At 53.7% G+C, this 22,733-nt stretch overlaps 2 protein-coding genes and 1 non-coding gene across 4 annotated transcripts; all 3 read left to right on the forward strand.

Annotated features, from left to right (window-relative positions):
- Positions 1-841: 841 nt before the first annotated feature.
- Positions 842-11,484, forward strand: URAD (ureidoimidazoline (2-oxo-4-hydroxy-4-carboxy-5-) decarboxylase). Its single transcript, XM_037166871.2, has 2 exons — positions 842-1,084; positions 8,185-11,484. Exons 1-2 carry the CDS (start codon positions 910-912, stop codon positions 8,661-8,663), a joined length of 654 nt encoding a protein of 217 aa, XP_037022766.2. The 5' UTR covers positions 842-909; the 3' UTR covers positions 8,664-11,484.
- Positions 11,485-15,545: 4,061 nt separating this feature from the next.
- LOC119064973 (small nucleolar RNA SNORA21) lies at positions 15,546-15,675 on the forward strand. The gene has a single exon (XR_005085523.2). It is a non-coding gene; the product is annotated as a small nucleolar RNA SNORA21 (small nucleolar RNA).
- A 1,234-nt stretch (positions 15,676-16,909) lies between these two features.
- CDX2 (caudal type homeobox 2) lies at positions 16,910-22,060 on the forward strand. Of its 2 annotated transcripts, none has more exons than XM_037166851.2 (3): positions 16,910-17,450; positions 20,768-20,913; positions 21,768-22,060. In XM_037166851.2, the coding sequence occupies exons 1-3, from the start codon at positions 16,910-16,912 to the stop codon at positions 22,014-22,016; spliced, it is 936 nt and encodes a 311-aa protein (XP_037022746.2). In that variant the 3' UTR covers positions 22,017-22,060. The 2 variants fall into 2 exon arrangements, with proteins under 2 accessions (XP_037022746.2, XP_037022747.2); XM_037166852.2 differs by having other exon boundaries at positions 20,768-20,909; positions 21,768-21,900.
- Positions 22,061-22,733: the final 673 nt, after the last annotated feature.

A 22,733-nucleotide genomic window follows, 5' to 3' on the forward strand; every position in this document is an offset into this window, starting at 1 on the left:
CCAGGTAGTCTGGGGGAGACCTGGGCTGGGCCACATCGACAGAGTTAGGAGAAAGTCTGTAGCTGTGACAGGTTGTCCCAGGCACTACTGTCTCTCACAGGTCACAGGGACAAAAGCGAGTGCTGTCTTCATGTTAACGCAGTTGCTCTCTCTTTGAATTTGATTTAGATGGAAGCAAATGTATAGCTCATACGGCTTTCGGAAATGTGTTTGTGTTTTTAGTTCTAAAGGAAAATTGCGGTATCTTTATTTTTAAATCCTGACCCCTCCTTTTCTTTACTTTATCATCTACAGTGTTTTGGGGGGCGTCATCTGTGAATAATATGAGGGCAACAATTAATCTACGTGGTCATTCGATCAACTAATTCAGCCCACAGATTATTGCCAGCCCACCATGGGCACTGTTCTAGGTCCCCTGTTTAATGAGCATTTACTATGTAACCTATTGTGTGAAGCATCTGTGATACAAAGAAAGAGTGAAACATACTACCTGCCCTCCACAACAGTAACAACAAGGGGCAATGAAATTCCAAGTGGGTTGACTTGTGACCTGTCTTCGAAGTTCTCTGGGAAAACTTACCCTGGATATGTTGACATTAAAATGTTATTGACACCAAAACTGTTTTGTGGCTCAAATGCCAAGAATGAAATATGGCCCCCGTGGCTTTGATGGTGGAAACAGTTTGATTGAAAATGTTTACCACATAGAGGTTGTCACTCCCTGGATTAGAATCTTAAACCTGTGTTTGCTCATTACGCAAGTCCTCAGGACCCGCTGCTCTGGAGGCATCGGAAACACGCCAACCTGGTGTTGCATAAAAACAACTGTGCGCTCAGCAAACACAACCCCGTGAGCAGAGTTGCTGCCACTCAGCAAGAGAGGAGCCGACGTCCCGCTGCCTGCAAGCAATGGACATGGGGAAGGTCAACTCCATGGACTTCCGAGAATTCGTGGATGTGTTTGGGAATGTCATTGAGAGGTGTCCTCTGACAGCGGCTGCTGTGTGGTCCCAGAGGCCGTTCTCGGACTGGGAAGATTTAGAGAGGCACTTTTCTGCCTTTATCGATGCTCTGCCACAGTCAGGTAAGACTTCAGTATTATACTCTGAGATTCTCCCCAAAGGGGTTGCAAATATTCTTATCAAAACATGTTTAGCTCCTTTAGTTAGTTATAATTGCTATATGTATTTAGCTATTTTTATTGTAAGGGTCACTAAGTTTCCTCAAAATTAGTAAATGGAAGTCCATAACTTGCAAGGTGTGAAGTGAAAAGTTAGGTAAAAGAATGTATATTGGCTCAGGTAATGTGGCTGTTAAATGTTAAAGCTGCAAGGTCAGGAGGAAAGAGAATAGGGCCTCACGGGCTCGGAGGCCAAAGGCCAGGCGGAAGGCCTGCCTGTTTCAGCTGAGGGCGTTCACTGTGGGAGTGTCCTGCATTCAGGAGAGAAGACTGCTCCATATCAGAATATCTCAGGAGCCCAGGGGAAAGAGCATATGGCTGACACCTTTACCAAAAAGGGCCAGTTTGGACTAGACTGCTGAGGAAAGTAAATACATTCAGATCAGCTTCTCCAGGAGGAGGAAGAAGAAGAAAAGACAAAAATTGGAATGAATTCCTCTGGAGAAAGGGAAAGAAGTTGTTGGTTTTCTCTGGGTAGAGAGAGAAAAGGAAGTACTTCGGGGTGTGGGGTGGAGGTTTAGGCAAATCCCAAGTGACTCAGCCTCACAGGGATTTAGAGGCCAAAGAGATTGTCTAGATAACTCTTCCGAGACACCTGGATGGGACTGAAGGGACAGGCAGGTGGTAGGAGGCAGGTGCTGCCTTCACAGAGGGTGTTGCACAGAAATCTGGGTGGGGGGGAGAACTGACCCTCTCCTCACTCACATGAGGCCGGCAAACAAAGTCTAGCCTACCCTTCCAGGCCTTTGACATCTGGGATGGTTTCTCGTTATCAGATGAGTATCTCACAAGTAAGAAGCTTATTTTAATTCCATTTAGGCACGTCTAGAAAAAGTGGAGGAGAGTGTTACAAAACCAAACTCACAGAAATGTTGGGGTCATGTTGACACCCATTTCTCAGAGCCTCTCCAAAGCTTCCCTTCTACCACTGTGCTCAGGCACTAGGGGGGTGGCGGACCCCAGAGCCCGCTGACTGACGACCCACCAGCACAGACAGCCAGGGCCTGCAGCGCCAGCTGGAAGAAGCGAGAGGCCTCGGGAGCCCAGCTTCAAAATGTCTGGTGGGAAATAGATGAGGCCAAATGAGGATCTCCGAATCCAGACAGGAAATGATTTTTAAAGCGTATGAATGCTTTATGAATGACATTTATGTTCTATCAGGAAAAGAAAAAAAAAGGAGGAAAATCCTATTATCTGTCTCAACACCCAAAGTGGAGGTAGGGCCAGGGAAGGAATGTATTCAGAGAGAAAGCTGTGACACCATAAATAACTTCAGTCAGGTATTCACTGCTTTATCAGGTTTTCAACATTTATTTAGAGTTTGCTCTGTTCTGGGGGCTTAGATAATGAAATAAAAATTTCCCTGTACCCGTCTTCTTTCTTACCAGCGGTCACTCCAACCAGGTGTTCTAGAAGCTCTAGTCAAGGTTAGTTAAGTTCTAGTTAAGGGGCCTCTCAGTCGGTGGAGCCTGCTTCTCAGCCCCGTGCTGGCGTCCATACTCGTCCCAGGCAGGCAGCTGGGTGCAGAGCCTCCTACTGCCTGGGTGATGGCTTCCTATCTAATCAGCTTAATAATCCCAGATAGGTGACTGTTAGCAAAGTAATAATCATAACAATAGTAAAAATGTATTCAACCCTTACTATCAATGTGTTTCAGGCACTTTCCCAAATGCTTAGCATGCGTTATCTCATTTGAATCTCATTCGAATTCTATTTTTAAAAGTGTTATCATTAGTATGCCCATTTTATAGCAGTGAAAACTGAAGCACAGAGACATTAAGTACGTGATCAAGGACACACAGCTAGAAAAGAGCAGGACTGGGATTCAGCCCCTGGTGGTCAACTCAGCAGCCTATGAAGGATTTTTCCAGAGAATCAGGAGCAAAGTCTAGAAACAATTTCTAGGGGTTTTATTCATTTGTTTACTAATTTATTTAATTAACATTAATGCTTAATGCCACAGACCTCGTTTTGGTTGCTTCAACAGTCAAATAAAATGGGATTTCCTGCATAGTCTAGTCTTATTCCTTGAATAGAAAGGAACAAAATGGGGGTAATAGTTTGTGTATCCTAAAACTAAAAGCAACTTTGAGGAGATGTGCAGGCTATGGTGATTTACTTCATCAAACATTTGTTTTGAATAATCTAAGGAAATACTCTGCCACTAGCAGAAAACTGAAGATCCTGTTTTTACCATAAACCAAGGTTGACAATCCATTGATAATCCATAGCATAGATTATGCGATGACAAGCATTCAACAGTAGATGGCAGTCCATGATTAATATTTAGCTCTAGCAATAATTGGCAAAGTATCCTTTGAAACCGACCTCCTGATTTCCAGGAAAGGGGAATGGCAATAGCATAGGGAAGAATGGTGAACACACATGGCCAATAATGAACTAGTTCAGCACAAATACTGATTCGTGTTAAAAATCAAAGAGCAAAAAAACTTATGGTGCAGTTAATCATGCATCTTTTTGTGGCATCTCACCGTTGCAATAATGGCATAATTCATTATTTAATACTCATTTCAAAACAGAGTTGTTGAATTAATGAAGTTAGATACTAATAAATTCCTTGAATGCAGGCTATAAGGTAGAAGAGGCTATTAAAATGTGTTCTGTCAGAGAATATATTAAATTCCTTCCCAAGAGTGATGTGTTGGTTAACAAATACTTCTCAAGTGCCCACTAGCCCCAGGAATTGTCCCAGGCACTGGGGATTGGAACAGTGACCACGATAAGTCCTTTCCTTCAATGAGCTGTGAAGAGAGACAGAATTAACATAAATAAATAACTTCGGGTTCTAGGAACTATTAGAAGAAAATACGTACTATTATAGAAAATGCATAAGAAAAGAGGTCTTCCTTAGAAAATGATATTTGAGTTTAAAAGCAAAGGATGAGAAGGAAGCAGTGAAAGATCCAGGAGAAGACCACTCTGTGAAAAGGCACCTGAGACCCCTGGCATTTGGGGCACAGAAAGATCAAGATGGTTGGAGAGTCATGAGAAATGGGGAAATAGGAGGAAAGAGAGGTCAGCTAGCAGGGCTGCTGTGATAGTAAAAGTGAGAGGGTTTTGGGACAAGGATTGAAGCAGGAGAGATATGGCTGGATTCTCAAAATAGATGTTAGAGTTGGAGCCAACAGGTGTTTGAAATTCGTTGGGGGAAGGCAGGTCAAAAACTAAGAGAAATTAAGGATCACTCCCTAGTTTTTAGACTGATCAACTGGGTGGGTGGTGGCACTGTTTTCTACAATGAGGAAGACAAGAATCCAGCGGAGCCCTGGCTGGTGCAGCTCAGAGGACTGAGCATGAACCAAAGAGTCGCTGGTTTGTTCCCAGTCAGGGCACAGGCCTGGGTTGCAGGCCAGGTCCCCAGTGGGGGGGGCCATGTGAGAGGCAACCGTACATTGATGTTTCTCTCCCTCTCTTTTTCTCTCCCTTCTCCTCTCTCTATAAATAAGTAAATAAAATCTTTAAAAAATAATCCAGAGGAGAGGGTGGAGAATGGGGGTTTGTTAAGTCTGAGATGCCGGGTATTCACCTGGATGAAAATACAGCGGGTTCGGTGGGCCATAGAAAAGGCACTCGGTGAAAAGCTGAGGGCTGGAATAGATCTGAGGGTCATCAAAGATTCTATGGCCTTGCAAGTGGTGGGACCAGATGAGAACACGCAGGGCATCAGTGTAAATACAGAAGGGAGGAGGTGTGGGTCCTTGGTACTTCAACAGTAGGAATCTGGCGGAGCAAGAACCACTGGTGAAAGTAGGCAAATGATGGTCATCTTTCTAGAGAGAAAGAGGACCAGCCCTGTAATATGCTCCCATAGAGGTTGTGAGAGAAGAGGCCAGAGCCCTGGTCATGGGTTTGGGCAAAATGTCCATCATCTGTGCCCTTGATGAATGCAGATTTGTTGATGGGCGGGGCTGAACGCTTAGTAGAGTGAACCTGGAATGGGAAGTGAAGAAGTCGAGGTCCTGCGTAGACACCAGCTCCCTTCCGTTGCTGTACGAAGGAACAGAGACTCAGGGAGAAGCTAGAGGACAAGAGGACTCGAGGGAGGGATTCGATTTTGTTTATGGGATGCATGGTTCTATGGCATGTTTGTATATTAACAATGAGTTAAAGGAGGAGAAATTGATGTTTGTCATTGCGGTCTTTGAGATGCAAAGAGAGACTGGCTTCAAGAACATCAGTGGAGAGGTTGGTCTTCACCAGAGGGACTAGATGATTTATTGTACCAGGAAGGAGCACACACTACTTGGCACAGATGTAGGGACACAAGTGGATGGAACAGGCTTTTAATCCAATTGCCTGCTCTTCGGTGGCCACTATTGCCTGCCCTGTCTTGTCCTATTGGAACAGAGTATCAGCTCTATGCCAGGAATTCTGATGCAAAGATACGTGTCTCATGGCTGCAGCAAACAATATATGTCCCCATCTCCACACAAGGCCTGTCGGTGGCACAGAGAGTGAGTGGCAAAAGAACAGGCAGCATTAAAATGGCCCTCAGAACTGAGGGACATTCAAATGTCTGGTTAGAAGTTTGGCATTCGAAGTGGGAGGGTCTGCAAGACTGAAGGCAGGGAGGTGGGAAGTACCTGCCAGTCTGGAGTTTAAGGCCAGGGATGGAAGTGCTTTTAGGGTGCAGCACTGGGAGGGGAACTGAAGCTTTGCTGCAGGCCAGGGGGCCTGGATCAGCGCCATCCTGGGCAGCACTCAGGATTCAGTGGTCTGGGGCAATAGAGACAGAGGACAGGACTCCTCAGCAGGTTCTATTTCCTGCAGCTGAGGTTTGTAAAGTGTGTGTATGTTCTAGTTTAGTTTTTGGTCTCTTCTCTGTGCTCTGCCCCTCTTCTCATCCTCCTTTCTCTCCTCCTGCAAACAGTGGAAAACACAGGCTCAGTCCTAGGCAAACATTAACCCCAGGCAGTGTTTTCAAGACAGGAGACAAACCCAGGGGAATTAGAAGCAAGGTGCAAAGGCAAGAAGCGAAGAGGCAGGTGGGGCCCACGTAGGACGGTGAGGCCGTAAGGGGACAGACCCAGCCCCCACACCAGGGTCTCCCACCGGTAACTAATGTCCTGAAACTGGGGCTGGGCCTCTGAAGAGTTAAGAAATAGGGGGAAGGGAAGCAAACAGACTAGGAGTCTTGAGAGAGGACTGGGGCTGCGCCCCCTCCCCCTGCCCAGAGGCTGCTTTGAAAATCCGAATATGCAAAGATGGGGCGCAGGGCGGGTGCTGACAGGTGGGGACCTACCAAGCTGTCCAGGACTGGAAGTTTCTCCTCTCCCAGCCTAGTAGTCTGAGGGTCCCAGGGCTGGGGGGGGGGGTGTGGAGCAGAAATGGGTTCAGTGGTCTCATGGCACAGCCATCTCTGACTCAGGGATGTGGGGAGGGGGACCCCCACGCACCAATGTTAACATCTACATTTTCACACCACCTGGACAGGGATGGATGCAGGAAATGAGAAAGAACCATCCCCTCTTTGCAGGGCCCAAGGGACAAGGCTCGAGAAAGGGATTCTAAAACCTGGGTGCTACGGACATGGAATTATTGGTGACAATGGGGTTCGTTTTTAACTGCCCTTAACCTTGTAGAGGCAGCCGGTTCCCCGAAAGATGACCCGGATTTGGAGTCTAGAGTCCAGGGTGGTCCACCTCTGGCTAGGTGACCTTGGGGAGGTCATCCAGCCTTTTCTGAGCCTCCACTGAATCCTTTCTTAAATGTGGGTGGTTCCCCCCAGTTCGCCCCACTGCTCAGGACTCTGGTTCATGAGTTAGATGGAATGATCACAATCATCTTTTAATTGGGCAGAAATGATAAGATTTGAGTAAAGGGATATTTGCATCACAGTGAAGTGGGATTTTTAATGACCACCTTTTCCAGTAGAGCCCCTGCCTACTCCCAGTGCCAGAGTCAGATGCTTCAGGCCGTGCCTCAGTCATTTACGAGTTTGCTATGAGAATGGTGGCTGTTGAACTCTGCCAGCATCGGGCGCGGGGTTTCAGGTAGATGAGGCGTCTCTAATCCTTGCAACTAACTGCTCGGCAGATTCGGCGTCCTTACTCTCGTTGTGCCTCCCGGTCTCTGAAACCTCCCCCAGCCCGGAAGTTTCCACTTCTTTCTGGAGAGCTAAAGGGAAGGAGAGGGCCGGGCCCAGAAAACCTTAACTGGATTAGGATTTAACCTCTCCGGCTTCCCACCAGGGAGTCCCATTTTACTTCCAGGGGCCTAGGAGAACACGTTGTATTCCGAGGTCTATTTGGGATCTACTGTAGAAGAAGGGAAACGAGCCTCAGACAGGGGGGGGGGTGAGTGGGTGCTGTTTCCCTAAAAGGAGGGAAGCTACCCTCATTCAAAGGGCTGCGGGATTCTGGCGGGAATTTTTTTCCAGTTAATCATCTGCAGGGCTCTTTGGAGGCCTGATTCCAGAAGGGCCACAAAACCCCGGGCATTTTGCCACGCCCCCTGGATGTTACCCTGCAGGACCCTCCTCGGCCTTCTCCTCTGGCCCAGAACGAGCTCCATTCCTGGGCCTCTGCAGGAAGTCCTCGGGCCTCCTCCGTCCAGCCCCTCTTCGACATCAAAGTCCCCGGGAGAGCAAAGGACTTTGAAAAGACACGAAATGCTCCGGCTCCTTATCACGTCCCTGCTCCCTCCCGAGCAAGTCGTAAATTCCGAGTCTCAACAGCCTCACCCCCTCCGCTCTTCTTGCCCCAAGGTCTCAAAGGACAAATTTGTCACTTCCCGCCCCGCCCCTGGGTCCTGGCGGAGACCGAAAGAAGCGGAGGCGGAGGGGCGCAAAGGTCCAGACGTGTTTGGGGGGCGAGTGCAATGGAAGACCCTGTCCCTCCAGGACCCTGCGTTTTGCCCCTCTTCACCTCCTGGGGGCCTCGGTCCCTACTCGAAGCCTCCTCGGGGCGCTGCGGACCGTAGTCCCTTCCTCCCGGTCAGCGCTGCGGTAACGGGCTCCCGCCGGTGTCTGTGCTTCTCCGCAGGCCAGGAGGGCGTCCTGCGCTGCTACCCGGACCTGGCGGGCCGCGACCTGCATCGGGGCGCGCTGACTGCGGAGTCGCAGCGGGAGCACAGCGTCGCGGGCCTGCTGAGCTTGGGCGCCGCCGAGGGGCTGAGGCTGGCTGAGCTCAACTCGCAGTACTGCGCGCGCTTCGGCTTCCCCTTCGTGCTCGCGGCGCGCCTCAGCGACCGCGGGGCGGTGTTCCGCGAGCTGGAGCGGCGGCTGCACCGCCCGTCCGCGCTCGAGCTGCGCACGGCCCTGGGCGAGGTGAAGAAGATCTGCCGCTTACGGCTCGCTGACCTCTTCGGCGTGGACCCTGCCGCCCGACCGCAGCGGCCGTGCGCACCCGGGCCCTGGACTCGCGGAGACCGGGACCCTGCACCGTGCGCCCTGGGCGGGGGAGCTGGCACTGTCCGCAAGCTCACACAAAGGAGGGGAGGACTGAGGCAATCCTATGAATAATGAGCCCTTTTGTTCGCCGCCCCACGTCCGCACCGTTTGCTAAAATATCTATGTCGTTTCGTGCTTTTCCCCATTTATTCAGCTCACTGCTTCACTTCTTCACTTTGCGGACCGTTGACACTACCAGCTTTCGTGGTTCCGACGCGCTTATCCAGCTCTGGCTGCCTACCTACCCTTTCCTGCTAAGTGGAGCTGCCAAGCAAAACAGGCGGAAAATTAATCTTTTATTCCACTGGGGTTTGCCCGTTTGTTTGTTTTCTCCTCCCACCTTATTTGCTGCGCCGACATTTACGTGCGAGCGGAGCAGCGTTCTCACTCTGGGGCAGGGAGAGGATTCCGTGCAAGGAAAGCCAGCGCGGGTCTCAGTCTGCAGCGCAGGCACCAGGCGGAGGTCACCAAGTGTGGGAAAGATGAGTAGGAGAGCGCACTGCGATGGGCCAGAGCTGGGCGGGCGCCCCTTGGCACCGGTCTCTCCCGGAGGTGGGCTCGTTAGAACTTCAGGCTGCCCAGGAAACCCATTAGTCAATTTAAAAATTAACAATAAGATTAATAATTTAATAATACTCATTGAGCAGTGCCGGATATTGTGGGATGAAGATGGGATGCCACAGCACTGATACAGTGGGTAATGGAAGGAAAGCATCACCCAAAGAAATCTTTTTGGCCAGAGTAGGTCAGCTCGGCAGAGTGTGTCATCCCTGGGTCTCCAGGGCCGCCCTACCGACTGGGCAGCTCCCTGCACTGGGGGCCAGAGTGTCCGCTCATGCAGGAGTCTCTCTCTCTCTCTCTTTGCCACACACACTGGAAGATCCCAACAACTACTACTTAGGTTTCTGTTGGCAGAGGAGAAACTAGTCACGCGTATCCTCCCCATCACAGTCACGGTAGAAGTGAAGGCAGAGTCGGCCCTTTTACAGACGAGAACCTCCTTGGTGACCAACCGGTCTGGGTTAGCAGTAGCAACAGCAACAATACCTTCTTTTCCATACAAAGTGGTCTGGCTGGTGTGGCCACGCCCTTGTTTGGGGCTGAATCCAACAGCTAGAAGCCACTCCGGGAACACCGGAATTTTAATCAAGTATCTGCACTCTCCCTTCCCATCTTACTGGTCTTCCCATTAGTGGTAAGGGTGGAGGCACAAGTAAGGGGGCCGCGGGGCGTGAGCTGTGGTCACCAGCGTCTTTGTAGCTGGGGTCTGTGCCACACGCCTTCTCTGGGGTAGGAAGGTCAGGTGCAAACCACAAAGGGACTCAGCGACTCGGTGTCTGTGCCGCAAGCCCCAGAGGCAGTGGTGGAGCCCCTGGGCCTAGGGCCGGATGCCTGTCTGTCTGTCTGGCCAGGGTAACTCGGCCATTTTCCTGACAAACCGTACACGAGGAACCCGCTGCTTGGCCCAGGATACAAGTGCCACGGGCTGGCCCCAACACTCAGAATCATGCAGCAGCAGCTGCAAGGCACCCCGTCAAACCCTGGCCGAGCCCGGCTGTTACACAGATGGGCCCCCACATGCAGAGCTCCCTCTGCGGGCTCCCTCTGTGAACGTGGTCGCTCTAAGACAGGCAGGCCTCCCAGCGCTGTTTTTAGAACAAGTGACCTAGACCTCTCAGGAATGACCTGGTGTCGCGATTTCACAGCTGCCTTTCAGCGGTTCATAGCCTGTCGGGGAAACTGTTTATTTCTGCAGGAGGGGATACGCCCCTTCAAGGAGCTGGGTGCGGGGGAGGGAGAGCCGGCTGCCCAATGCCTCCTTCAAAGAAGCCCGAGCCTTCGCGGCGGGAGGGCGGACGCAGGACGGGACTCCTGGCTGGGAAGTGCCTTGGCCAAAGCCCCTGGCGGCTCCCACTTTCTTCTCCGGTAGGAGCGGAGGCAGAGGCCTTTCCTTGCGCTACAGGTCGCCTGTGCGTGCGGGGGTCTGGCAGGGCAGTTTCTCCAGCCACAGTTTGTCTCAAACCCTGACGCTCCTGAGCCTCTGCCAGCCTCGTTCTGGCGGAGACGTTTTCTTGGTTCGGTGCGGAGCGCCGGGTGCGCAGGATGCGGGAGGCAAACCCAACAGCCGGGACCGCGGCGAGAACTTGGGCCCCCACCTGCGCACCCCCAAGGAGGTCTGTCTGGGCGACCAGAGCGCACCCAGCGCGTGTCGGGGGTACAGAAGTAGTTGGCTCAGGTGCCGGGGTGAATAATAACACTTTACTTACCAGTTCGTTACAAAAGCGCTAAGGCAATGCTGAGGCCGAGGAACTAGATTCAGGATCCGAAACCCTTCGGGCCCTACGAGCTTACACGCCCTTCTGAGGAGGCGTTGCTTTGTTCGTCCTCACGTCCCCTTAAAGTGTTCGAGCCCACCTAGCCCAGGTGTCCCCTGAACGGATGGACCCTACAGCTCCTGTTACGAATTCACGGGCCCAGCGCGCTCGGCTTTCGCCTGTGTAGCTGGAACCCGAATGCGGGCTTCCTTCATCCCCCCCAGAGGAGGTTTTCGGTCTGCGTCCGAACGCGCCCCCCGGGCACTGAGGCGGGGAGAGGGGAGGCCGGGAAGGGCGACACAATTTCTTTGCAAAACTGCCACCCACTTTCCTTTGGACACATTTCCAGAGAACAGCCACATGACACCGGTTTTGATGAAAAAAATAAAGCTCTCTTTTGGGAAAATATTGACTGAGGAACAAAAGTAAGTGGATACCTTCTTTGGCAACTGGAGAAAACTCTGGGATGAAACTTGTGGAAAAATCACCACCCAATAAACTAATAAACCCCGGTTAGCAGGTGCCTGTGAAACGGGGAAATCGGTGGGACGGGGGAAATCACTCGGCCTGTCCCGAAGGCAGACACGGGTTCTTCTGGCACAGTTTGGGGGGGAAGGGTGGGCAGTTGGGGTGCTCTCTGGTCTCCTGTTGGGGACACAGTGTTTCCGGGCGGCACCGGCAGCCTCAGTAACAATGAACACGGACGGGCACAGAATTACAAAGAATGCACAGTAATGGCAATTTTCAATCTTCTCCATCTCATGGCACACGTAATTACTAAAATTCTGCAGCACACCAAAAAAAAAAAAGTGTATTTTTTGCCAATCTGATGGCTATCATTGTGTTGCCTATTGTCTTTTTTTTTAAACTTGATATGTAATCTATGGGAAAAGAGGTCAGTGTCCCTGACTAAATAGTCAGGTGTTGCATGTCTTAAAAATTCTTGTGGCGCCCAGGTGAAAAATTGCCGCACTATAGCAACTCATTTAATTTTAGTGACTGATATAGTTAGCTGTGTGGTCTAGGGAAAGTCACCTAACCTTTCTGGGCCTCAGATTTCCTCTTTGTAAAATGGAAGGGCCACACAGACGCTCAGTCCCCTGTCTCCTCTTCAGGAAGAGTAGCTTTCCACTGGGACCAGTGACTGGAGGAGAGCTGAACCCTTGCTTGAGCCCCTTTCCACAGTCCCATAGAGCCTACTGTGTAGGGCTTCTTAGGAACATATTTTCATATGCTAAACAAAGGTCACTGGAAGCAGGAGGCACTGGCGAGTGAACAAATGGTACCCGAAGGCTCTGTAGTAGCCTCTGGCCGCTGCTGGCTGACGGCCTTGTTCTCCCAGCATCGAGGGCTCTCCTCTGTGGCGAGGACCCCAAGTCCCTCTCTCCTGGGAGCTAAATCAGATTTCTGCCCCCAAGTTCCAACCCCTTTCCTGGGGCTCTTTATTTTCCCAGCTCTCCTGGCTTTGAGAATATATTACCTTGGACAGAGGAACAGGAAAAGAGGTATTGCTTGCCTTGATCTGAATGCTTGGTGGCACCACCGTCTGGGACCCCAGCCCCTGAGGCCACCCATACCCTCCTACAAACCCAGAAACTTTTCTTCAGGTAGAGAGGACCAGACATTCGGTTTGACTCCACTGGGCAGGGAAGGACCTGCTTCTGGGAAGCTTTGGATGGCTGTGGTCCGTGTCTGCTTTTCAGGATGAACACATCGGGCTCCACGTGGCCGGATGGGACTGAGCAAACTGTGGACTCTGGGGACACTCTGATCCATTTCCTTTTCAGCGAAGTTAGCTGAGTGGGCTGTGGCAGGACAGGGTGGGGACACTGGGGTCAAACCAACCATGAACAAGCCTTCCTTGTTGTACATGTGTGGGGTGCTGGTTGGATGCGATGGCTGAGGAACTCCCTGCACTCTGGTGAAGTTTGAGTCGCTCTCCCAACAGCAGTATATATTGCCAAGCAGAACAGTTATCAGGCATTTTCTTCCTTCTCACTCTCCCTTAACTATCCCGGGAACTCAAGCCGATGCAGGGGGAGGGTTTCCTGTGCAGGGGTGGAGAGGGGGGTGGAGAGCGGTGCATTATTTGGATAATTTCCTTCATCTCAAAAGGGATTTAGAAAGTAGACTTGCACGTGAAGGTAGACAGAACCAGCCGGCCCTATCCAGGTTGCAAGGGCCACAGACTCCATAGTTTCCAGGAACCTCAAATATGGGGGAAGGCAGGGTCCCCCAAGGTGGAGCAAACACTGGGGACCTTTGAGCAGGGAGGGAGCCCTGTCAATGATCTGTGGATTCAAGGAGTGTCTCATCTGCTTGGAGAAACGGCCCGCCCCTTCCGGAGCCTCCGGCTTCCCATCCCCCTCCGCGCCCCTGCCCTGGCCACCAAGCTGGATTCTGAAAGCCCCGACCCTCTCTGAGGAATGTAGAATGGCCTCTACAACATCAGTAACAGGGAGAAGTCCCTTTGATGACTGAGTCAGGGCTGCCCATGTAGTCTTCCTAACACTTTATTTACCTGGGTCCCTCTTCTCACCTTTTTTGCCTTTAAAAGCCTACTCTATCCCTGACTCCATGGGGCCAGCATAACTTCAGTCCCAGGCCAAGTCCAACCCCAACCTCTCCAAATAAGTTGGCTTCTTCCAGCGTGATTAGCTGAAGGCTTTTCTGGTGTGGCAGCCAGCTGGAGACCAGAGGTACTAGCTGGAAGGAGCCTTGCGCAGCAAGCTTGCGGTTGATCCTGCTGGGTACTTCTCAGCTCAGGCCAAAAGGCTCTGAGAAAGCTGTCAAGCACCTTAGAGAAAGTGCTGCCTGGGGCCCTAATGCAGGCAGCACCTGCATTCCCCCAGGGCCACACACCTGCACCCAGAGGCTGGAGGAGCTGCCCTGCAGGCCTAGAATAAGCACCTGACAAAGCCGTGCCAGAGGCTAAACCATCAGGATGGAAAAGAACACCTCCGCCCTTCTCAGATTGCCCCACCATCCCGCCGCTCTGGTGTACTTAGATGTGAGGGGACAATTTCACCCCGTGGAGCTCGTCTAAGGACATCACTGTTGGTTTCCTTTCCCCTCACCCCACAGCCTACACCTGAGGCTCTGGGGCGGGGCTATGCTGCTACCATGGGCCCCCTTTTCCAGGAAGGAAACGGATTGGTTTTCACAATGATTTCCTTTCTCCAGTCCTCCAACCCCAAGTGAGCCTAAGGTTTCCCTGAAGTCTGGCCACTTCTGGGGCTAGGCATGAGTCCTGCGGCCAGAGCGATCCTGGCCACCCCCAAAACATCTGGGTGGGCAGCCCAGAGCCCTTTCTCTAGGCCAGAGCACAGAGACACAGCTGGAAAGGCGGGACAATTAGCCAGTGGCTGGCAGCCGGGCCATAAAAACGCAGGAAGTGGCCACTGCAGGGTAGAGGGGACGGCTGCCCCCAATAAAGCGATTGTTACAAAGAATGCCCACATTCCAAAATCACAGGCTGAAGACCGTGCCTCCGCTGGCTTCCAGGGCTAGAGGCCTGGGGGGTGGGGGATGTGGGGGCAGAAGGAGGGGCTGTGTCTCCAGGAAGAGGAGGAAGATGTTTACTAGATCAAAAGTCTGCAGTGCCCATCACTTCACCTCTCACATTCCTGCCCCATCAGGACGGCAGACACCCCTTTCACACGCACCCCACATTCAGTGATTTGGCTTTTGTCATGGCGCCTGCAACGTATCTTCTATTTTTTTCTAGAGAGGTCCCAATGACACTCAGCGGTCTGGGCTGGGCCCAGGGGTCCCCGTGGGTGTCCTTCTTGGATCTCCTGCCTCTTGAGTGCTCAGTGTGCTGCTCCCCCCACCCTCAATTTTAACCTTCTTCCTTAGGAAACACGAAGAATGGGAGGGCCCAGCAAGCAGGAGACCCTGAGAAGCCCTGAACCTGCTGGTCCTGGTGTCTCTGCACCACGCAGTTTGGTGGACATCATCCGTAAGACGAAGAGCTCAGCAACAACAGCTTTGTTCTGGATCTGGGGAGAGGGGAGGATTGGGGAGATAAAAGACACTGGAAAGGGCTCCAGAGATGACACATGTAATGACAAATACCAGAGAGTGCTTGACAGTGAGAGCCAAGTGCAGATCAGGAGGAGAGCGGCCAGCGCCCCGACGTTTCCAGAACAAGCACAAAGCCACCCAGTCAGCCTGCACTGACTGCTGAACCAGCCCTGTGAACCCCCACATGGCATTGCCATCTGCACTGGGAGAGAAGGCAGACGGTGACCGCGGCCGTCTCCCGGTGGTCACCGCGCTGAGATCACACCACGGGAGCGAAATCTCCTGGGCCTGTGCTCCTGTGGTGCGGATCCCCAGCCAGGCCCAGCAGCAGAGGCCACCACAGCCGCTACTTCCAGGCCCTGGGTCCGTGGACACAGTGCTTCGAAAACGAAGGAGGGTCCTTCCTTAACTCTTCCCGCTCAGAGCTTTTCGGAAGCAACCATTAGTAATGGGCCAGGTTTCCCTTACCATCACCTCCCAGATGGAAAATAATTTTCCGTCAAGAATGCTTTACTTTGTAAAGGAAAGAGTGCTTTTAGGACTTAGGTACACATTAGCAGACATTCTAGGCTCCCTTTTCCTTGATTTTTAACCACTTATTTAAGTATAGTTGCCCCTTTGAAAAGCACTCATTGGGCCTTTCACTAATGACCCACTGAGCCTTCAAGAAAGGGCAAAGTAAAAACACGGCTTTTGGGTGAAGCATGTTGTGTTGTTTCACTTCAACCGGTGGTGTGACAAAGGAAGAAGAAAGAAGGAAGAAGAAGAAGGAGAAGGAGAAGGAGAAGGAGAAGGAGAAGGAGAAGGAGAAGGGAATTAAGTGTAGTAAACTTAAAAGTGTAGCTCGCTGAGTTTTCGCAAACGCACAGTGTGAGCAGTATCTGCATTCCAACCACCTTCTGCTCCATGACTGCCCTCCTCTCGCCTGATTACTAATTTGGTTTGTAGTAAAGACTTTTGATCTTAAGTGCAATTACTTAAAAATTGCTTTAACTTAAACCCCAAGTATTGGATGAACTCGGAGAGGCAGCCTGTAGCTAGGGTCATACTTTATCTCGTGTAGAGGGCGAGCGGTTGGCTTGCTCGGGGAAGAAAGTGAACGCTCAGCTGTGACAGTGTCTCGGGCGCGCAGTCGTTCCCGCCAGGGACGCAGAGCGGGAAGGAGCGGAGCCTGTCTTCCCCTCCGCTCTTCGCCTCCCGCGTTGGTTAGAAACCTCCTCATCAAAGCAATGGCTTCCCTTTACTCTGGGAATAGAAGGAGCTTCTTGAAGACCACCCCCCACCCCCGCCCTCACCGCCTTTGCATAAGCACAACTCCTCAGTCTTCAAGCCCAGATACCACCGAGACGGCCATTCCCCTCTCTTTAGGTAGTTTCTTGATTTCGTTCTTTGAAATTGGAGGTTAAAGTGCACCATGTTGGAAGGAGGAAGTTCTTAACAATAAAGGCTTGAATATTTAGCTGTGATCAAGTCGCTGCCATCTCGCCAGCCCCCTCCCCCCTTATCTTTTAAAATGCAAATCATGTGTGTGGGGGGGCGGTATGCGCGGGTTGCGCGCTTCGCCTAGACGTCTCCAGCCATTGGTGTCTGTGTGATTACTAATAAAGTCCTGTAAACACTTGTTAATCACGTAAGGCTGCCGGCCCCAGGATCTGGGCTCCGTTCGCCAGCTCGTGGCGGCGGTCTTCCCCGCCTCTGCCGCTTAGAGGGAAGGAGGTGGGAGGAAAGAAGGAAGAAAGGAAAGGAGGGAGGGAGGGAGGAAGGGAGGAGGGAGGGAGGGAGGGAGGAGACAGGCCAGTGGGAGGGACTGCCTTAGAGGCAGAATTGCCGCGAGTAGCCAGCGGAGCACCGCAGGCTGGGGCGCAGCCACCCGCAGCTCTTCCCGTCCCGGAGACCTTTCCCGTTTGCGCCTCACCGCAGTCCCCAGCGTCCGTCCCCAGGCAGCATGGTGAGGCTGGCTGTCGGGCCTTCGCCACCATGTACGTGAGCTACCTCCTGGACAAGGACGTGAGCATGTACCCCAGCTCCGTGCGCCACTCCGGCGGCCTCAACCTGGCCCCGCAGAACTTCGTCAGCCCCCCGCAGTACACGGACTACGGCAGCTATCATGTGGCGGCTGCGGCAGCGGCAGCCGCGAACTTGGACAATGCTCAGTCCCCGGGGCCGTCCTGGCCCGCAGCTTACGGCGCCCCACTCCGGGAGGACTGGAACGGTTACGCGCCGGGTGGCTCCACGGTCGCCGCCAACGCCGTGGCGCACGGGCTCAACGGGGGCTCCCCGGCAGCCGCCATGGGCTACAGCAGCCCCGCCGACTACCACCCTCACCACCACCCGCACCATCACCCGCACCACCCGCCCGCTGCGCCTTCCTGCGCCTCAGGATTGCTGCAGACTCTCAACCCCGGCCCTCCCGGGCCCGCCGCCACGGCTGCCGCGGAGCAGCTGTCCCCCGCCGGCCAGCGGCGGAACCTGTGCGAGTGGATGCGGAAGCCGGCGCAGCAGTCCCTTGGAAGCCAAGGTGAGCGGCGGCGCGCCCCGCGGGAGGGCGTCCAGGGAGGCGCGGCTGCGGGACTGGCTGCGGGACTGGCTGCGGGACTGGCGGCGCATCCTGTGCGCGCCCGGGCTGTTGGGGGTTCCGCGCCAGTGGGGTGGGTCGGGGAGACGACGTCAGGAAACTCGAGCCCTGGTGACTTCTCTAGCTTCTAGGGTGGCCAGGGCTGGGGGTGAATGTTTTGACCTTACACCTCTGGCTCAGTTTAAAGCAAATGCGAAGCTTGGTTGTACTGAGTGGATCGTGTCCCCCCCCCCCCCGCCCCCGTCAGGCTGCCTCCGCTCCCATGCGGTGCGCCGCTTCTAGCCACCGGGAAGAGGGAGCGTCACAGTCTACCGCCCGGGCGGTCTACGCCAGGTCTCCGTGCCCTCCTTCCTCATCTGACTACTCAGCAAGGGAGGTGGGGGGGGGTGGTGGCAAGAGAGCGGCGCGTGGGCCCAGGTCTAGTCATTCTGGTCCACTCAAGGGACCAGCGCTACAGTAAGTCTGCAGATGGGACAGAGGTGCTGTGTCGGAAAAGGAGCTGTTGGCCACGGGAGCTAAGGTGAAGGGGGCCCGCCCTGGTCTTTGAACTTTTGATCTGCAACGGGGTGATTTCAGTCTGGAGCTGGAGGAAAGAACCCTCGGGAAAGAGGAAACCTTGATGCTGATTTAGCGGCTGCTTCAGACGAGGATCATTCGCTCTGAATCAAGGATCCAGGCAGGTGTGTGCGCGAGCGCTCGCGCACGCCTACGGGCAAGGCGTCCTTTCCGCAGATGTTCCCGCGAAGACCCTGGGTTTGCCAGGCCGTGGGGCTCATCGGTTCCGGGTCTGCCCCTTCGGGCGCAGGGATGTGGGTCAAGGTGGGAAGGAAGGGCGAGTAGGTGTGTTGCGGAGAGTCCTTCTGGCGTCGCCTTTTTACTCCAGGAAGTCTTCCCAGCCCTCTGCACTTCCTCTTTCTCTCTTCCCTTTTTTCTGCCCCCAGCCCGGCGGCATGCAGGTTATGGCCACTTCGAAGAGGTTTACAGCCAATTACAGACGTATAAATCAGAGCAGCCGTTGGGGGCTGTCTTTGGGGCTCGGGTTCTGCGTCACTGGGCGCATGCCGGTGTCTTTCGGGTGGGAAGGCCACAGGGCTGGCCTCGCGACCTCTATTTGGCCCCGTCCCCTAGAGGAGGCACCCTGGTCGGACTAGAGCGCAAGCCGAAAGAAGGCTTCCTCTCCAGAGCCTGCCAGGGGCGCAACTGGCAGGGACCCAACGGCCTAAGGGAGACCTCGGCGCGGCCCAGGAGAGCGCAGAGGTGTGGGGAGGAAGGTGAACCGCGGGAGCCCAGGCCTCGAGGTCAGCAGATGAGAGGTTGCTGTGAAGTCCCGCGCCAAGGTGGCAAGGCCGCAGTCGGCGCCCGGCGCCCTTATGATGTTAATGTAGGGAAGCCGCGGCCCGCCGGCTGGACCCCGGCTTCTCTGCGGAGCTTCATCTGTCAAGGGGCGAGGGGGTGGTACTCGTCCCGATCCTCTTTGATATACACCTTCCCAGCCCTGCCATTGTCTCTTTTAGGGCCCGGAAAGAGGGTGGTGACTTTCGCAGTCAATAATGAATTCTGACAAGTCCCTCTCATCTCTCCCCTCTTCCAGCCCCCTCTTTGGTTCCCAGGGGGTGAGGGGCGCCTGCAAGGCCCTTGGGCGCGGACTACGGCGCGTAAAGGGTCCTCCTGGTCACCGCGTTTCCCAGCCCCTCCGGGGTATTCAGCACCCGAGCAACGGTGGCTCCCGAGCGCCCCAAGGCGCGTCACTAATGGGGCGTTGGGCTCGGACGACTCCTTCGGGTCCCGCTCCCTATAGCTCTAGAGGTGTGTTTTGTGGCTTCAACCTGACCAAGGTGCCAGGCGCACCTTCACCATCTGCCTGACTTTGTCTGATTTTCAGTTTTCTCATCGGTAAAAAGGGGCGACTCCCACTGGCAGCCTCAAGTGGGTAACCGGGAACGCGCCTACCTCCAGGAGCCCCTCGCGACGTTAGTGCCCTTCGCTTTTTTCGCCGCGCAGGGTCGGGGCCTCAGCGCCCATTCAAATGCGCCTGCCGGGCGGTGTTTATGTTAATGCGCCTGGCGGGGAGGGGGATGAAAGCCGGGCCGCCATTTGCTCAGTAGTGGTAATTCAAACAGAATGCGGTTGTTATTAAGGCATTGAAAGGACTTTTCTTTGATAAGATCGCCTTGTCCGGCATTGTTTGCGACCGTGTCCCCCTTTCAGAGGCTTGGGGGAGTTCCCTCTGATCCAGCCTGTATCTTCCCAGGGCGCTTTTGTTGTGCTTTGCCAAGGGTTTTACCTGAACAAAGTCGGCCTGCGGGGCATTAAACACCTCCGAGCAGCTCCGAGACCCCTTAGATCTTTCTGTCGGACTGGGCACTGGGCGGCTGGACCTCTCTGCTGCCTGAAGACAGGAGCCTGGCCAGGGCTATGGGGGGGAGGGGGGGCTGGGGGTGGGTGGCTCAGGACAGATGCGGCGGAGACGCCAGTCTCGGGTCTGCTCCAACTGAGGCGGCACCATTTGTCAAGACCCTTCAGTAAAACAATCAATCCGAGGTTTAATATGTTGACTCAATCCAGCGAATATGGATCCCTGGTCAGGATAGCTCTGCAGGGTTTGAAGCAGAAATAAATGGGGGATTTTAAAAAGAGTGGGGAATGCCAAACCAGGTGTCTACAGTGTAGGCGGGGCTTTCTGCCCGCTGCCTGCCAGGCCGCAGCGCGGTTTCTGCAGAGGGACCTAGGGTCTTGGGGGGGGGGGGGGACTCTGCCGACCAGAGGGAGCCTGTGAGCGCCTGCACCCCGCCTTGCACTTCTAATAAAGCAAACAGAAAGTAACCTCCACCCCTCCGCCGCTACTAGTGCATGCCCACGTGTTGAGGTGGGCGTTCATTTCTGGTGGGCCTGAAAGTCTGAGTATTCCCCGGGGCTCCGGATTTTTTCTCCTGCTCTTTTCCTAGCCAGCTCCAATACCATATTTGGTTCACCAAAGTGGAGGTTGGGTTCTGCTTTCTTCTCTGTGTAAAAGTTTTCGTTTTTCTTACTTTTTAAAAACCACTTAACCCCAAGGTTAGTTTAGTGTCCCGGAGAGCCCCACACCCTCCCCGCAGGGCCCTCTTGGGTGGGAGTCTTGTTAAACTGGCAGGAACCAGCCGAACCCCGGCCCCCCCAGGGCGGTGGAGGAAGAGAAATGGCCCTTAGGTTAGCGAGGTTTGTCATTACCCATGACTGATGGGCTGCCTTGCAGTTCTCAGCTCTGCCTTCTCTTTCCTCAGTGAAAACCAGGACGAAAGACAAATACCGGGTGGTGTACACGGACCACCAGCGGCTGGAGCTGGAGAAGGAGTTTCACTACAGTCGCTACATCACCATCCGGAGGAAAGCCGAGCTGGCCGCCACCCTGGGGCTCTCCGAGAGGCAGGTGGGCACTGCCCTTCCCCCTCCCCACCTGGTCACTGCTTGGGGCTGGGAGCCGCGTGGGTAGAGTTAGAAGCCAGACTGCAGACTGAAGCAGCAGGATGGAGAGCATTTTCCTTCTGCATGCTTAAAAAGGAGAGAAAGAAAAGACTTTTTCCACCCGTAGTTGTCTTATTTGATAATGTTGAATATTTCTTTTTTAATTTTGAGGGGCCTGGATGATGCAAGAACAAACAGCAGTGGTTTAATACAGAATTCTATTTGGGTCACTGTACCTGGGAAAAAATTGGTAGACCCCAATCCCTGGCCATAAAAACTATTACTAGTTGGGTGAGGCTTGGCTTGTGAAATCCCTATATGGTCTTGGGGGGGGGGAGGCCAAATTCACAGCCAGGAAAGCCCACATTAAGTCTCATTCTCTGACCCAAAGTGAGGAATATTACTTTTTAGTTTAGTTTTGGGGGGCTGAAGGTTGTCATGTGAAGTCCATCCAGCCCTGGCTTCCTCTTGCTCGGTACAGGAAGGGCCTCGTGGCTTCTGTTTTCCTTGGTTTTGAGACTCTGAACTTTTCTAGTAAAGTTATAGATAAAGGCTGCTTTGGAAAGAAACCTGGGGAACAAGGTGAATGGGGGGAGGCTCTTTTCTCAGGGTGCTGAATTGGGCTTCGGAGGGGCTCCAGAGTTGGGCTGTTACGGAGATATCCCATGAAAGGCTGCAAGAGGGTCAGGGGTCCTTGCTTAAGAGAGGCACTTCTTTAGTTGGCAAGAAAAATAGGGATGCTAGTGCTGATACCACTTCTCCCCCTACCCACATCCTCTTTTTCACCGTCCTCTGTTTTATCCACCTGTCCATTTCCAGGTTAAAATTTGGTTTCAGAACCGCAGAGCGAAGGAAAGGAAAATCAACAAGAAGAAACTGCAGCAGCAGCAGCAGCAGCAGCAGCCTCCGCCGCCTGCAGCGCAGCCTCCCCAGCCACAGCCAGGTCCTCTGAGAAGTGTCCCGGAGCCCCTGAGTCCTGTGTCTACCCTGCAAGGTTCCGTGCCAGGCCCTGTCCCCGGGGTTCTGGGGCCCACCGGAGGGGTGTTGAACTCTGCTGTCACCCAGTGACCCACAGTGGCCTGCAGCAGCAGCAGGGCAATTCCAGACTGAGCGGCGAGGAGCATGGACTCTGCTTGAATCCTCAGGAGAGAGCCCTCCCCTCCCGCCTACAAATGTACACAGTGCACCAATTTATCCAGCTCTCAGAGGGAAAATGGGGGCCAGGAGTAAAGACAAGTAGGGTTGGGGGCCTCGATGAGGAAGACATCGTCCCAGATTTTGGCTTTTTTCCGTCTGACTGCCAGGAAGGAGACAGGAAGTGAGGACCACTGGGATTCTATGTAGTGCTGGCAGAAGCAGTGCTGACTAAACAGACCGGGCTCTCAGCCCCCCTTCTCCAGCTCGGTACCTCCCAAACCTTCAGGATGCCTCTCTGGTTGGAGCTGAGGGGAGAGGGGAACTCAGGGGAGTGCCAGTGCTTAGAGCCAAGATAGCTACTGCCTACTCACTGCCATCCAGTGACCAGCTGGCCCCTCCGGCTTCAAGGGCAGGCAAGATTTAAACTGCAGAAGTTAGAGACAGCTAAGATAGAAACCTGGACGGGCTAAGGACTGCAGGACCCCCAGGTCTTTGTCTTTCTTCTCTTGACTCCCCACATCAGAAAAGGCTTGGGTGGCGTATGTGCGGTGGGTGGTGTGAGGGGGCGGTGTTGGACTCTAGGCCTGACAAGGGGGCCCGGGGCTGGACCTTGTTTAGTAAACCTGTCACCAGAGCTTCTCTGGGCTG

This window comes from Artibeus jamaicensis, unplaced genomic scaffold (assembly GCF_021234435.1).
Source record: "Artibeus jamaicensis isolate MK-2021 breed Jamaican fruit bat unplaced genomic scaffold, CSHL_Jam_final contig_793, whole genome shotgun sequence".
Classification (NCBI taxonomy): domain Eukaryota; kingdom Metazoa; phylum Chordata; class Mammalia; order Chiroptera; family Phyllostomidae; genus Artibeus; species Artibeus jamaicensis.

What these genes read in the sequence shown, in the direction of transcription:
- URAD (XM_037166871.2), top strand. Translation starts at nt 910, where the DNA reads ATGGACATGGGGAAGGTCAACTCCATGGACTTCCGAGAATTCGTGGAT. An exon ending in CGATGCTCTGCCACAGTCAG is followed by an intron (nt 1,085 to 8,184) that starts GTAAGACTTCAG and finishes GCTTCTCCGCAG; the next exon opens with GCCAGGAGGGCGTCCTGCGC.
- CDX2 (XM_037166851.2), top strand. Translation starts at nt 16,910, where the DNA reads ATGTACGTGAGCTACCTCCTGGACAAGGACGTGAGCATGTACCCCAGC. An exon ending in GCAGTCCCTTGGAAGCCAAG is followed by an intron (nt 17,451 to 20,767) that starts GTGAGCGGCGGC and finishes CTCTTTCCTCAG; the next exon opens with TGAAAACCAGGACGAAAGAC. An exon ending in TGGGGCTCTCCGAGAGGCAG is followed by an intron (nt 20,914 to 21,767) that starts GTGGGCACTGCC and finishes GTCCATTTCCAG; the next exon opens with GTTAAAATTTGGTTTCAGAA.